General features: G+C 37.2%; 3 protein-coding genes across 3 annotated transcripts; 1 reads left to right on the top strand and 2 right to left on the bottom strand.

Annotated features, from left to right (window-relative positions):
- Positions 1-185: 185 nt before the first annotated feature.
- Positions 186-4,554, top strand: MELLADRAFT_43471 (LON domain serine protease; the record flags this gene model as incomplete). Its single annotated transcript, XM_007410304.1, has 8 exons — positions 186-1,265; positions 1,368-2,089; positions 2,172-2,278; positions 2,352-3,138; positions 3,217-3,727; positions 3,818-3,954; positions 4,055-4,169; positions 4,244-4,554. The coding sequence occupies 8 exons, from the start codon at positions 317-319 to the stop codon at positions 4,324-4,326; spliced, it is 3,411 nt and encodes a 1,136-aa protein (XP_007410366.1).
- Positions 4,555-5,217: 663 nt separating this feature from the next.
- On the bottom strand, positions 5,218-7,987 carry MELLADRAFT_106629 (uncharacterized protein; the record flags this gene model as incomplete). Its single annotated transcript, XM_007410134.1, has 5 exons — positions 5,218-6,989; positions 7,106-7,277; positions 7,358-7,417; positions 7,569-7,601; positions 7,799-7,987. 5 exons carry the CDS (start codon positions 7,985-7,987, stop codon positions 5,218-5,220), a joined length of 2,226 nt encoding a protein of 741 aa, XP_007410196.1.
- A 5,739-nt stretch (positions 7,988-13,726) lies between these two features.
- Positions 13,727-13,885, bottom strand: MELLADRAFT_86527 (uncharacterized protein; the record flags this gene model as incomplete). Its single annotated transcript, XM_007410133.1, has 1 exon — positions 13,727-13,885. The coding sequence occupies one exon, from the start codon at positions 13,883-13,885 to the stop codon at positions 13,727-13,729; it is 159 nt and encodes a 52-aa protein (XP_007410195.1).
- Between the last annotated feature and the right edge of the window lie 411 nt (positions 13,886-14,296).

Genomic DNA, 14,296 nt, shown 5'->3' with positions numbered 1-14,296 from the left:
CAGTCTTTAGAGAACTATTGAGACTCATTTGAGATTGTTGCGGTCGAGATTAGAGACTGCAACTTCGAGACTGCAAATTGATGAAATGAAGTTGAGAAGGCAGAACTACATATATCAAATGGAACTGTAGTTTTCAATAATCGAATCCGATCGTTTTCTCGCGGAACTTTCTTTCATTTTACCATCAACCATCGCCATCAACATCACCATCACTAACCATCACCATACTAAGTCATCACAATCAGAAAGTCGAAGGAAAGAGTTTCAATCAAGAAGATTAACTGAAGGAGCTCATTCACAAGTTGAACGTTAAAGGATGTTGAGCACAAGTTTAAGATTAAGAGAACAACTTCATTTCAAGAAATCAAAAATCAATCGATTACCATCAACTTATCTGAATAAACATTCTCAACAACTACGACCAATCCAACTCAACTCAGGAGCTTCTTCATCTTCCTCGTCATCACCATCACCTCATCGACAATTTTCAATCTCATCTAATCATCAATTCACTCAATCTGATTCAATCCTTTATCCAAGACTTAATCCAAAATGGATTAATCATCGATCAAAGCATACATCAGATGATAAATCTCAACCTAAACCATCAGATCAAAATGAAGAAAACGATGATGATCCAACTAGAATTCCGAAACCTCAATCTCCTGCCCACGAATCTGATATCAACAAATCCAATTCAAACCGATCAAATCAAGCCTCAACTTCTTCAACTTCATCAGCAACCAATGGATCACTCCCACCCAATGGTGCTTCATCATCTGATGATCCTCCTTCAAATCGTTCATCTCAGAAACCGACTCTAACCACCTCACTCTCCAAACAAGCCGTTCCAGAACTCTATCCTCAATTATTAGCACTTCCAATCACTCGTAGACCACTCTTTCCAGGATTCTATAAAGCTGTGATTGTCAAAAATCCAGCAGTGATCAAAGTGATTCAAGAGATGATGAGACGTGGTCAACCTTATTTAGGTGCATTCTTATTACGTGATAATGATCTAGAAACAGATATTATAAGCGATCCAAAAAGTGTACATGAAGTTGGAGTCTTTGCTCAAATCACTAGTATCTTTCCTACTCATCCAAATCCAAATCATCAAAATCAAAACAGACGTGATCCAACTTTAAAAAAAGATGAAGATGAATTTGCAGAAGGTCTTACAGCTGTTCTTTATCCTCATCGAAGGATTCGAATTAACGAAGTTTTAGCACCTATCATTGATCCAAATGATGTTGCTAAATTTAGTCATCAGACTTTACCTGTCTTACCTGCTCGAAGTCCTACACCTCTTCCTAGCGATCTTTCTAATATTGATACTCCTATCAAAACAAGTTTTGAAAAAGAAGAAGAGGCTTCGAAATTGATCGAAGAAGAGGAAGGAGAAGAAGGTTCAACGAAGTCAGATGATCCTAACCTCCAATCGACTCAAGTCTTGCAAACCGCATTCTTAAAAGAACATCCAGTCTCACTTGTGAATGTAGAAAACCTGACTCTTCAACCATCTGATCCTCATTCTCAATTAGTCAGAGCTATTGGAGCAGAGATCATAAGTGTTTTAAAAGAGATTGCAACACTAAATCCATTATTTAGAGATCAAGTTGCTAATTTTAGTGTTTCTCAAGGTGCTGGAAATGTATTCGAAGATGCCGACAAATTAGCTGACTTTGCAGCTGCAGTTAGTACAACAGGACCTTCAATAGATTCAGAAGCAGGTACGAATCAATTACAAGAAGTTTTAGAATCAGTAATCTTAGAAGATAGATTACAAAAAGCACTATTGGTTTTAAAACAAGAATTAAAAAATGCAGAATTACAAACGAAGATTGCAAGAGAAGTTGAATCTAGAATTACTAAAAGGCAAAGAGAATTTTATTTATTAGAACAACTCAAAGGAATCAAAAAAGAATTAGGTATCGAAGGTGATGGCAAAGAGAAATTGCTGGAAAAGTTTAGGGAGAAAGCTTTGGGATTGAAAATGCCTGAGTATGCTAGAACGGTATTTGAAGAGGAAATTAATAAGTTACAGACCTTAGAGCCACAAGCTAGTGAATTCAACGTGACGCGAAATGTTAGTCGTCTTTTACCATTTTTCTGTTTTGTTTGCAAAACTGACCATCTCTTCATGCTCTGGTCGCGGTGTTGCTGTATAGTACCTAGATTGGCTTACACAAATCCCATGGGGAAGACATTCTGAAGAAAACTTTGGTTTGAAAAATGCGATTCAAGTCTTAGATGAAGATCATTATGGACTCAAAGAGTCAGTGACTTCGTTTTTTTACATATTCGGATCATCTTACACAGGCTAACTGACAACTCTACAAAAAAATCAGTGTCAAAGATCGAATTCTAGAATTCCTCGCAGTAGGAAAACTAAGAGGAACAGTTGAAGGCAAGATTTTATGTTTAGTAGGACCACCAGGAGTAGGTAAGACATCAATAGGAAAATCGATAGCAAGGGCATTAGATCGGCAATTTTTCCGATTCTCAGTTGGAGGCTTAACAGATGTAGCCGAAATCAAAGGACATCGTAGAACATATGTAGGAGCGATGCCAGGGAAATTAATTCAAGCATTAAAGAAGGTTCAAACGGAGAATCCATTAGTATTGATAGATGAAATAGATAAAGTAGGAAAAGGTCATAATGGAGATCCAGCTTCTGCTTTATTAGAAATGTTAGATCCAGAGCAAAATTCATCTTTCTTAGATCATTATATTGATATTCCAGTAGACCTTTCTAGAGTATTATTTGTTTGTACTGCTAATAATTTAGATACGATTCCAGCACCACTACTAGATCGAATGGAAGTCATGGAAGTAAGTGGATATGTTACAGATGAAAAAATTAACATCGCTACTAGATATCTTGCACCTCAAGCTAAAAAATCATGTGGATTGGAAAACTCAGATGTTATGATTGAAGAAGAAGCGATTGCATCATTAATTAAATCATATTGTCGTGAGAGTGGAGTAAGGAAATTAAAACAAAATATTGATAAAGTTTTTAGGAAAGCTGCTTTGAAGATTGTACAAGATTTAGGAGAAGTCGAAGAGAAGGTTAAGAGCGAAGAAAAGGTTCAAGGTGACGAAGGAAGGGTGAAGGATGAAGCTGCTGAGAATGTGATTAGATATGATGGAGATGCTACTGCTACTGTTGATTCTACAACTACTGAACCTATTCCAACTGATTCTAAAGAGACAACGAATCCTCAAACGGATCATTCAAGAAAGACGACCACAACAATTCGAGAACCATTGAAGCTTCCCAAGGATTTAACCGTACGAATTACATCCAACACTTTGAAAGATTATCTAGGACCACCAATTTATCAAAAAGAACGATTTTATCATGGTTTTGCACCATTAGGAGTTTCACAAGGATTGGGTTATACAGGAAATGGATCAGGATCAGTTTTATCAATTGAAAATCGATTGATTCCAACAAGTTCATCAAATGGAACCTTAACATTAACTGGAAAATTAGGAGAAGTTATCAAGGAATCTGCAATGATTGCTTTGAGTTTTGTTAAATCTAATGCATTTTCATTAGGTTTAGTTGACGATGCTAAAAAAGATTTGTTGGAGAATAGATCGATTCATCTACATTTACCTGAAGGTGGGATCGGTAAAGATGGACCTTCGGCTGGGATTGCTATCTTTGTTGGGTTTATTGGATTGTTTTCTGGTCTTAGACTTCGTTCTGATCTCGGTTTGTTTGATTTACCTGCTTTGAGTCTTCTATCACTAGGGTTGGTTGATTGATGATTGTGTGATTTTTTTGGGGGGATGGCCAATTTAGCTATGACAGGTGAAATGACTTTGGCTGGACAGGTTTTACCTGTGGGTGGATTAAAGGAAAAGATTTTAGCGGCACATAGGTCTGGAATTAAAAAGATTTTAGCACCGATTGGAAATCAAGCAGATATTGAATTTAACGTGAGTTTTTTTATTTGGGGTCTGATTGATTTAACTTTAGTCAAGGTCAAATCAACCACAAATTGATTCAAAAAATTAATGTTTGATTTGTTTCTTTTAGGTACCTGATTCGGTTAAAGAAGGTATTGAAATTGTTTATGTTGAAGATTTAAGAGATGTTTTAAGAGAAGCATTTATGGGAGAGGAAAAGATTATAAGTAAATTAGATAAATTAGGTTCGTTTTTCTTTTTTTGCTATTCAAGACTTATCAACTTTCAGGTGTCTGACTTGCTTTTTTGGGGGGTTTAGAACATCTGGGAGATAGAGGAAGTCAAACAACAACAATAACTACTACTACTGATACTACTATTAATGCTACTACTCATCAGTGAATGGAACCTGTGCAAATGACTGATCATCATGTTTTTTTTCAGCTCGTCTCTATCAATTTTGAAATCCCCTAACTATTTTTTTCTGGTTTAAGTTTTGTTATGTATGTATGGAGGAGTTATAATTTCTATGTGGCTTTTGTTCGTTTTTGAGCAAGAAAAAGCATAGAGGTTTTAAAAGAAGGAATAAAGAAATAGTATAATGCATACATAATAGATTTGATTTGTGTTTTGTTGTAGTGGTGAGTTTCTTAATTAACTAAGGTGAAATGGAGTGGAGGAAGAGAGATGAGAAAGATGAGTATAATATGAGGGGTTGAGAACCAAGATTGCACAAAATCAATGAAAAATTGACCTCCAAAATTATGCAGGAAGTCCACTATGTGAAGTGTGATACTCATTGTCTTATCCACATTCAAGGGACACAAACAAAATTAATGATGTCCTTTTACCATCAAAGGAACCTGACTTGTCCCACAAAAGTCCCAGCCTTGCAGGGCTCTTTTAAGCTTTCCAAGCTTGGTGCCCTGACATCCAAGCTTGCAAGGAAAAAGTGTCTGACTAGATCAAGAGTTAGAACAGGAGCCAATATTTTTTGGGTTATAAGTTGTAAAGAAATGTTCAAGGGTACAATCACAATTACAGGTATATCTTCTCAAAAAGTGGAATCAAATGTTCTGATATTTCCAAATTCTGATTCTAGATATTGGGGGAAAGGTTTATGTAAGGTTGATGAGAATGGAGATTTGGGTACAGAATGAAAAATCTGAAAATGAAGGATAGCTCCAGAAACAGGCAGGACAGAATTTCTTCAAAACAGAATTTGTTTCATACAAATCCAAAGAAGATGTGGGATTCTTGGGGATTAATTGAAAGTGGTATGCATGTTCTCTTTCAATAGGACACCATTTCTTTAAGCCATCCTGAAAGGTTCTGTGCCTTATGATTTGCAAGTATCCTTTGCAAGTGTCTTGCTTTCTCAGGCTTTGGCCACCTTGTCACCAAATTCCATTGTATTTTCTTAAACACTGATATGGGAGCTGGTTTAGCCATCTTCTGGAACACATGTGCCATTATCTGACTGTCTTGATTGAGATCTTCAATTGAAAGTTCAGTTTTATCAGGAGACAATGGAAATAGTTGCTCCAGATCAAGACCTCTCCATAAAGAAAATTGGGTTTTCAGGAAATTCAGTCCATCATTTAATATTTCTTCTAGGTCCTGAATTTGGCACACTCCTGGATGTTCGTTCAAAGTTATCTGGATGATTGCAAGGAAACAGGGTACTATTTTATGGCTTGCAGAATAGATGGCTCTCTTTAAGTCAGCTGTGTAGGATACTCCTTCCCTGAGGTTTGAACTTTCATTTCTGATTTTCTCATAAAGATTGTATGTCAAGCTGTCAAAGAAATCTTTCAAATCTTCAGCCTTGTGCAGCATTGATTCAAGGCAGCTGTTTCCAAAGTCTTTTATATATTTTGTGCAGGTATTATCATTGATGATATTGGGAAGTGTTGTTGTTGAGTGGACCTTCTGTTTTGAGAATTCTGGATAGCTGTGATGTGGAGAAGTCTTCCCATAAAGTTTTGTAATGAAGTCATCATAGCTCATCATACACCCCAATTCCTTATTGTTCTCGGTAAATCTTGTCCATAGATGGTAATATAAATAAAGTCTCAAATGTCTTTTCTCTTTGATGGTGATGAGGTGCTGTAGGACATCCAATGGTCCATCCACAGCCTTCCATGGGGGCTTGATGGACATATCTAATGCTTTGATTGTTTGTGACCCAATCCCTGCCATCTCATCAATATATCTATGTATAAAACATAAATAGTGTGATAGGATTTCATGAGTTTGAAGTGATGGCCCCTGGGTGTATTCATTCATATAATAATGTAAGCCAAGGAATCCAGTCACAATGCCAGATTTGACCTTCCCTAAAGCACCTATCAATTTCTGCTTGATTATGTCTCCTTCAATTCCAGTAAAACTTCTATCATTGATTATCAAATAAAACTTCTTCACAAAACCAAGGAACCAGTCATCATTTTTCATAGCCAAGATACCATACATTGTAAGGTAATGGGCTCCTATTCCTTGAATCTCTTGGATTATTTTCCTGGTACGCACACCTTGTTGCAAGGCACTTCTATGTTGCTGATATAAGGTGTTAAAATTCTGTATTTTACCTGAAGGTTCTGGTTCATTTTGGGGACTTGCAAGTGCCACATGCTCTTTACTGAAGCTTCCTTGAGAAACATCATCACTTGCTTTGTGAATTTCATGCAATTTTCTCTTTTTATATCTTTGAACTGAACTGGTTGATCTGGGTTCATGAACTTGACCATGGTCCATACCATCATGTTGATTGATAAAACTGAAGCTGGCATCTTGACTTTGGGTACTCTGTGTTGATATCCCTACATCTTTGTTGATTTGTACAACAGGCCATGATGACAAGGTTTTTGCCAGGGATCTTGAAGATAATACTTCATTCATTTCTCCTCCACCTGTCTTTTGTACAACTTCACAGGTTTTGACAGAGCTTTCAACATTGGTAAAAGTGGTATGTTTTTGGTGAGTTTCTTGTGAGTGATCATGTTGCATTGACCAAAGATCTTGGGTGAAATCAAAAAGGTTGTCTAACATATGCTCTGTAGGTTCTGCAGCCATCATGAAGTATTGAAAGTTGATCAGGACATTTGTGTTAGTCATCAAGGGCCAGAAATAACATTGAGGTATATATATCTTGGATGAAGTGTCTAGAAGGAATTCTCACCCCTAGTATTCCCTGGTACACATTTCCACTGCTCATCTAGGGAATTGCCTAGATCTTGGTATGGGACATCAGGAACTTGGCCTGGAAATTTCTCTTGATCATAAATGGTCTGAAATTCATGAGGAGATACTTTGTCCAAGGGTTCACTGGGGTGGCATTCAACACTCTTAGCCTGGTTTCAGCAAAAAAGTAATCAGCAAGCATACCACATTTCAATTGGCTTGATGCACATTTTCAAGACTTAGTACTTACAGACAAAAAGATGATAGCATCAAGATTGTGGTGATTTGTACATTGATGGTATTGATTACCCTGTAAATCCAGTCCATGATACAGATGAGTAATATCTGTGTTTGGGGCCAAGCTGGTATGATGATTTGAACCAGGGTTTGTTGACCAGACTTTCCCTGTGCTACAGCCATTAGCAAGGAAAAATGTGATGTGCCTTTGAAGAGATGCTCACCATTTTTTGTTGTTGCAGTTTTCCATTGGTGATCTAGGTGATCAAAAGGGCATTGAGATTGAGTGTAAGTTAGATCATATCCAACATTTGATTGACAAGGGCTCTGGAAATCATGTGAAGATAATTTTTCAAGAGGCCCTCTGAGATGCATACCATACACCCCATCCTGGCATTACAAACTCCAATCAATGTCCATTGCCCCAATCTATGTTGATTATTTTTTTACTTACAGTGGAGTAGGTTACCAAAGAATCTTTGTGGGTCTCCATGTCTTGGAGGCTCTGATACACTTGTGAGGTTTCTGATCCTTGATTGATGGGAAATCTGTCCATAAGATTAGTAGGATTGATATAATCATTCAGACCAGGGCCCCTTGAGCACAAATTCTCTGTGCTGAAACCATTAATATGAGGACCCATGGATTTTTTGTAGGCTTCCCAATCATCATTTAGCCCTCTGTCACTGATGTGGTGGGCAGAAGACATAGATTCCAACTGCTTATATTGGTACAATAAGTCTGTGTCATTGTTGAAAATTGTGTGTTTTGTATACACATCTGAGTTAAAATGATGGAAATCCATCCAGTTTTTCTGTTGTAGATAATCCCTATCGGACATAGCCAATCTTCCATGTTGTCTATCATGGAGTGAATATTTGCAAGTGATTCATGAATTTCATCTATATCATTGCAGAATGCTGGATAGGTAGGGTCTTCATGAAGTATCTTGTCAATTTGATGATCCACACAGTGGGAAAGACAAATCATCAGATAGCCTAGTGCAATAATTTTAAAATTCATATCAAATCAAAAGAGTAATCACTTTGATGCTAATATCTTATGATGTAAGTCTTCTTGAGGAGCAGCCAGAAAAGAGACAAGGTAAAGGTGAACAAAAAGGTACCTTTCATATGCTGCTCCAGCAGGTTTATATACTGAGACTACTAGTGGATCTATCACATGACATACATGTTGTCAAGCACACATCAGAACTCTGGGCGTCACACAGGACAATATAGTTGATGTCAGTCATGCAGGCCATGTCATAGAAACTTTGAATGTCATCTCACTATCCCATCAAGTCTTGTGTCCTAAGTCCTCAAGTTATTGGAATGAACACAATCAAACAATCTCTTACAGTTTTTAAAGATTCTGCTTAGTTTCATTTGCATGAGTGCTCATATGTGGTATTGTTATTATTTTCTACAGGTTTTGGTCTATGACAGCAACATATCACAGTGCAATTCAGCCATACTCATTGAACTAAATACTAATAAATCTGTCATTCAAGATGTATCTGCATCTTGAAGATCACATGATGAAATTTTCCAATGTCGATATCATCTTGGGTCTTTGTTACAACTCAATAAATTTCTGATTTGCCACAGGGATCTTGTGAATGGATCTGTTTCAACCTTACAGATCCACTTCCAAGAAACATGCCTCATATTTGGAACTTCAAAGTTTCCTTTAGTATGAAGTCAGGCTGGCGGTGTGTCTGAAAAAACACACCAAAAGGCACAACAGGAACCTCCTGAAACAGGCAGGCGCGCCCAAGAGCACCATACACTGCCAGCATTAAAGAGGTTCCCAGATGTGGTCTGATCCCTACAACCCATATTCCCATCTGGGAACCTCTTTAATTCTGTCACTGATAGTGGGTTTGATGGTTTCCTGCTTACAAATATTGCTTGGTTGTGATTAGTATGGCTATAAATTGCACCAGTATTGGATTGGGGACACCAAAATCAAGCATAAAACCAAGTTAAGATCTGGGAGAAGTGGAATCAGGGAGTTGTTGAATGAATTTTGCCATCAAGATCCCAAAAGACAACCCTTGCGGGAAAAAAATTTTTCTTTGCCAAAAAAGCACGCCTAACAGACCTGATGGCACCTAGGCACGGTCCTGAAGCAAAACAAGGCGCGCTGGTGTTCCTTTTTACAAAAGGATGCTTCCCCCACTTTAGTGCAAAGGACTTTCATCTGTCTTTCAGGGTGTTCCAGGAGCTGCTCCCCAGAAATTGAATCTGCTGGTGAGATTCCCACTGTCAAGTGTGGAGATAAAAAAAACTTTCATGTGGTCCTGGAGAATAGGGCAGATCACCTGCAAATTTCTGATAATACACCAAAACATCATTCAAAATGGAGATTTCAAAAGGCCTTCTGTTGTGGCTATTGAAGCTCTCAATCTGGTATTGTAAACCATAATGAATTCTGGCTAACTTGCTTCATGTTTCTCCTATCACTCACAGCACCACCAACATATTTACCTCAGATTTTTCTCCGAGGTATCCTTGGATGCCAAACCTTGGTAGAAGCTTCCAAGGGCTTGATCTGAGGTAATTCTCAGCGCAAGAGAATACGTATGATAGAACCCCCGGCCAAGGTCTGTCCAAGGATTTGCCTCCAATGATGCCTCAAATTTCTCAAACCCCAGGCATCTATGTTGGCAGTGCAGGCAAATAGGGGATCCCATAATTCCATTGAATCTTCAAAGTTTGACAATATTGATATCCCAGTCTGATTTCTGATCCTTGTGCAATGGAAAAACATCTGTGTTTTGGGTGAAAGTGGTATGATGGCTCACACTGTCACCAGGGCTCATTGGCCAAAGATTCTCTGCTTCAAAGCCATGAAAATGGGAGCCTATTTTATTCATGGTCTTCCAGAGCATCAATCATCTGGCGGCGTGTGTGTTCAATTGGGGATAGAACATTTGGATTACATTTGCTTACTATGATACAATAGGTCCATGTTATCAACAATACATTCCTCTCTTCCAATGTAAATCATTGAGATCTGACATAGCCATCATTCCATACTCTTTTGTATTGAGTGATAGCCATATAGGCAAGTCATGAATTTCATTCAGATCATTGAGTATTGATGTATGGGTTGGGTCTTGAAGTGATTTGTGAATAGAAGTCTCTGTATAATTAGACAGATGAATTAATAACTGACAATATAGTATTTTTTTGAAATGCTATACAGAAGAGAAAGAGAAACTAAATAGATGGACTGTTCTTGTTGAAGAATACTTTGTTGGCTGGGTTTTGAGTTCAAATGATTTTTCTGTGGTCATATATGGTTTGATGCTTTCTGAATCATACTTGTTCCCATGTGATCTTTGCACATTATTTAGTCTATGACATCATCATCCCCCAGTTCCCTTCAAATGTCCTACATAAATATGATTCTGAGACCATTCCAGTAACTTTCCAGAACATTTCCAGGACAAAAGTATGGCTGTGTTCTCTGGATTCCTGGAATCTTGGAAAGAAATTAACATGTTTGAATTCCTTGTTGGCCAGGGCTCAGAAGCTTTCTGGCTTTCTGGAAGATTTTCTGGAAAATGTGTGGAACAGTTCCAGAAGCAACTTTGTGTAGTATAACTGGTCTTTGACTAATGAGATACAAATCACATAACCTCTTAAGTTTTATTTCATAGAATTCTCATCTGACAATATCCTTGTCTGTCTTGACCGCAAGTCCCTTGAGCAGCAGCGTCCCTCCAAGCCCTAGCTTGGAGGTGGGCACATTGAACTTATCTATGTGGAACTTTCTTGAAACCTTGCAATGAGCAAGGGACTTTGTTAACTCCAGGCCTTCATTAAGCTAGTATGTAGGAATCAATTGCAGGGACAATGAAACCCTCTTTTGGCATTGTTTGGACTCTAGGATATAGATCCTCACTGCACCACCAATGCAGCTGAGATGATTGTAGCAGCCAAGACCACAATCAATGCCGCTGTGTCAAGCCTGAGGTGTGACACAGACCCTGGTTGATTTTTGAAAATAAATCTTGGCTATGGGCTATGCTGTGCTTACTTTCAAACCAGGAAGGGCAAAGAATGCAGGCAAAGACTTGAGGAAGTGGGCTATCAATGACCAACAGGGACATCAGGAGCCTTTTTCTAAGCCTCAACCTTGTACAAGCTTATATTGCTTAGCACTTCCTCTGTGCAACAACTGCTGCTTATGTCATTTAATTTTTCCCTGTCTTTTATTATTTTGCTTATGCTCTTTCTCTTTCAGTCACATTGCACAGAGGCTGGGCTAGAATGTCTCATGTGCCCAAACCAGTAATAAGCTCAACTAAGCCCCTCAGACACCTGGGGTCTTGTCTCAAATTTGATAGCCCACAGCCAAAAGCCAGCTACCTCCATTACACTGAAATCTACAAGCAAATGGTGTGACAGTTGGGTAGAACATTAAGGTTAAGGTCAAACTATTTGTTAAGCCCAAATCATGATAACTAGGGTTGAGCTGAGTTTGAAAATAAAATATACCACAATATGTTATGATGTTTTCTGGTCAGGAGTCATAGTGATCATATTTTATATTTTGTTTGTCAAAGTTTAGATCATGTTGGAGTAAAGTTACAGTGTTGGCTTCAGACCAGTAAGAATTTCATACAGTTTTGTTTGAAATCCCTTTTTGAGGGCTCTAAATGTTATGAAACCTTGCAATAAATTCAGCAGAGCCAAGCTCTTCTTCTTCTTCTTCTCATATTATTTTTATCCTGTCAGTGTCACCACACCTAGATTGTGGGGAAGAATTGATTCCAATACCAAGTGATCAAATTTGATGAGTTCAGCATGCTTGTAGGCCTACACACTGAGTATGACCCAGAATCACAAGAACACCAGATCTCAAACTTGTCACTTTGATTGAGTAACTGTAAAATGGTGCTATGTATGTGGCACAAGCCTGTGTGTTCTACTACAAGGCTTATAAGATGTTCTTCTTAATCTTTTGGTGAGGTTGTACAATGTTTTAGAGTCATCAAGAAAGGATTTCAAGCCAAATTGCTTGGAAATTTTGCTGGTCTCAGGCTCCTCGAAGTCAGGTATAAGCCATAAAACCTTCTTCAAGAGTCAACATGGCCGTGTTGGAAGAGGGGCTTAGTCAAGCTTAAACCAGTGACACCAGGTTATGATCTCTCAACATCAGCATTAGCTTTGATTTGCTACTATGTAAATATTTACATACCGTGTTTGCTTGTGCCAGAGCTTGTTTTCATCCCCTGGCGCACCGGCCGATTACACTTTCTTTCAACCTTGACACCTTTGCTCAATTCTCACGTGGGTTTGAAACGTTTTGATGAATCGAATGCAGAAGTATGAGAAAGAAGGCTGTGCTGAGGTGTGGCTAGATCTAGATTTACAAGATCCTATGACCATAGATATAGATAGATGTTTTAAATGAAAGACGCTGTGTAAATAAATGTAAACTGCTGTGTATCTCGATCTTGATGAGAATTCCCAATTGTGAAGTCAAGCTTCTAATGGCTTTTGAGTGTACAAAAATTTTAACATCTGCAACTGACAAAGTTTGTTGTTGTAATCCAGATTCCATACATACATACCTGATTCTCTTTCAAAGTTTTAACTTTTCACATCCAGTTTGATAACTTTGTACTGTTTTATTAGACTTTGTGTAGTAGCACGTGAAAAAACTTTGAATAACCAAATGAAATTCTTCGAAATTATTATTGCCAAAGATCAAGAGCGAATTGAGCTGAATTGAGAAAGAAAGCGAATGCCAAGAGATAGGAGAATGAAATCACTCAAATCGATCTTTCATCTGATTACAATTTGAATTTCCCTGAAAGATTAAAGTTTTGATTTGTTTTCTTTCAAACAAACCCAAGTCTCCTATTTGCTTTAATTCTTTTCATCTTCATCTTCATCAAAAACTGTTTTCAAGAATCTTTTCATCTTGATCTTGATTAAATACTTACTCCATACGACACTTCAAAAGACCCAAACTCTATTAATCGTATGTCACCGTATTTCATTCTTGACCACCTAAATCCAACCATTCATTCATTCTTGATTCCTCAACCTTTCGCCAAAACAAAAACCAATCAAATCGAAGAAATTCAAAAACAAAAGATGACCTCAATCAATGAATTAGATCCCTTAACACTTTTGATTTATTTTATAAGTTTTGCAATCATGAATTTAATTCTAAGAAAGATCTTTTCAAATCTTAAACATCAACTTGATTCAGAATCTTATTCAAGTTCTACAAGTTCTAATTTACAATCACCTTCAACTTCAAGTTTATCAAATTTAAATTCAAAAAATCGATTTATGAATCCTAATCAATTCAATTCATTCACTTCTTCTTCTACTAAATTTGATACTTTATAAAATCAATCCAAGTTGACCTTAGTTTTGGTTAATTTGATTTGATGGTCATGGATTGCGATATGTTTTGGTCTGTTTCTATATTTCTTTTTTTGATCAGATAGACTGTATGTGTATTGTATTCCAAACTTTTTCTTTTCCAAAATATCGTTTTTTTTATTCATTTATCATGAATCCCTTGAACACATTAGTAAATCATAAATAAACTATTTCAATCTAGATCATTTCTTTATTATACTTTGATTCTTTTTCTTTTGATTGTAATATATCGCTTTGGAATCTTTTTTTTTTTGAATCTACATCATTGATCTTCTGATGGTGATGATGATGATGAAGTGGAAGAGTTTTAAAAAATGGATTGGATACACTTATTTCAATCATTGATTCGATGTTGAGGAGAAAATGAGAACAGAGCTGGTGAAGGTATCATTATGGTTTTAAGTGTAGTCTTAGTCTTTAGAGAATGTTAAGTGTTTAAGTGAGACTTAATTATATTGAGAGAGAAATCTACTTGAAATGAGACATAAGCTTAAGTCGGAATTGGTAAGACTGAGTTGAGTTCAGTTTTGTTAATC

The sequence above is a fragment of the Melampsora larici-populina genome, assembly GCF_000204055.1.
Source record: "Melampsora larici-populina 98AG31 unplaced genomic scaffold MELLAscaffold_19, whole genome shotgun sequence".
Lineage (NCBI taxonomy): Eukaryota > Fungi > Basidiomycota > Pucciniomycetes > Pucciniales > Melampsoraceae > Melampsora > Melampsora laricis-populina.
This window is presented reverse-complemented; position numbering and strand designations above follow the sequence as displayed.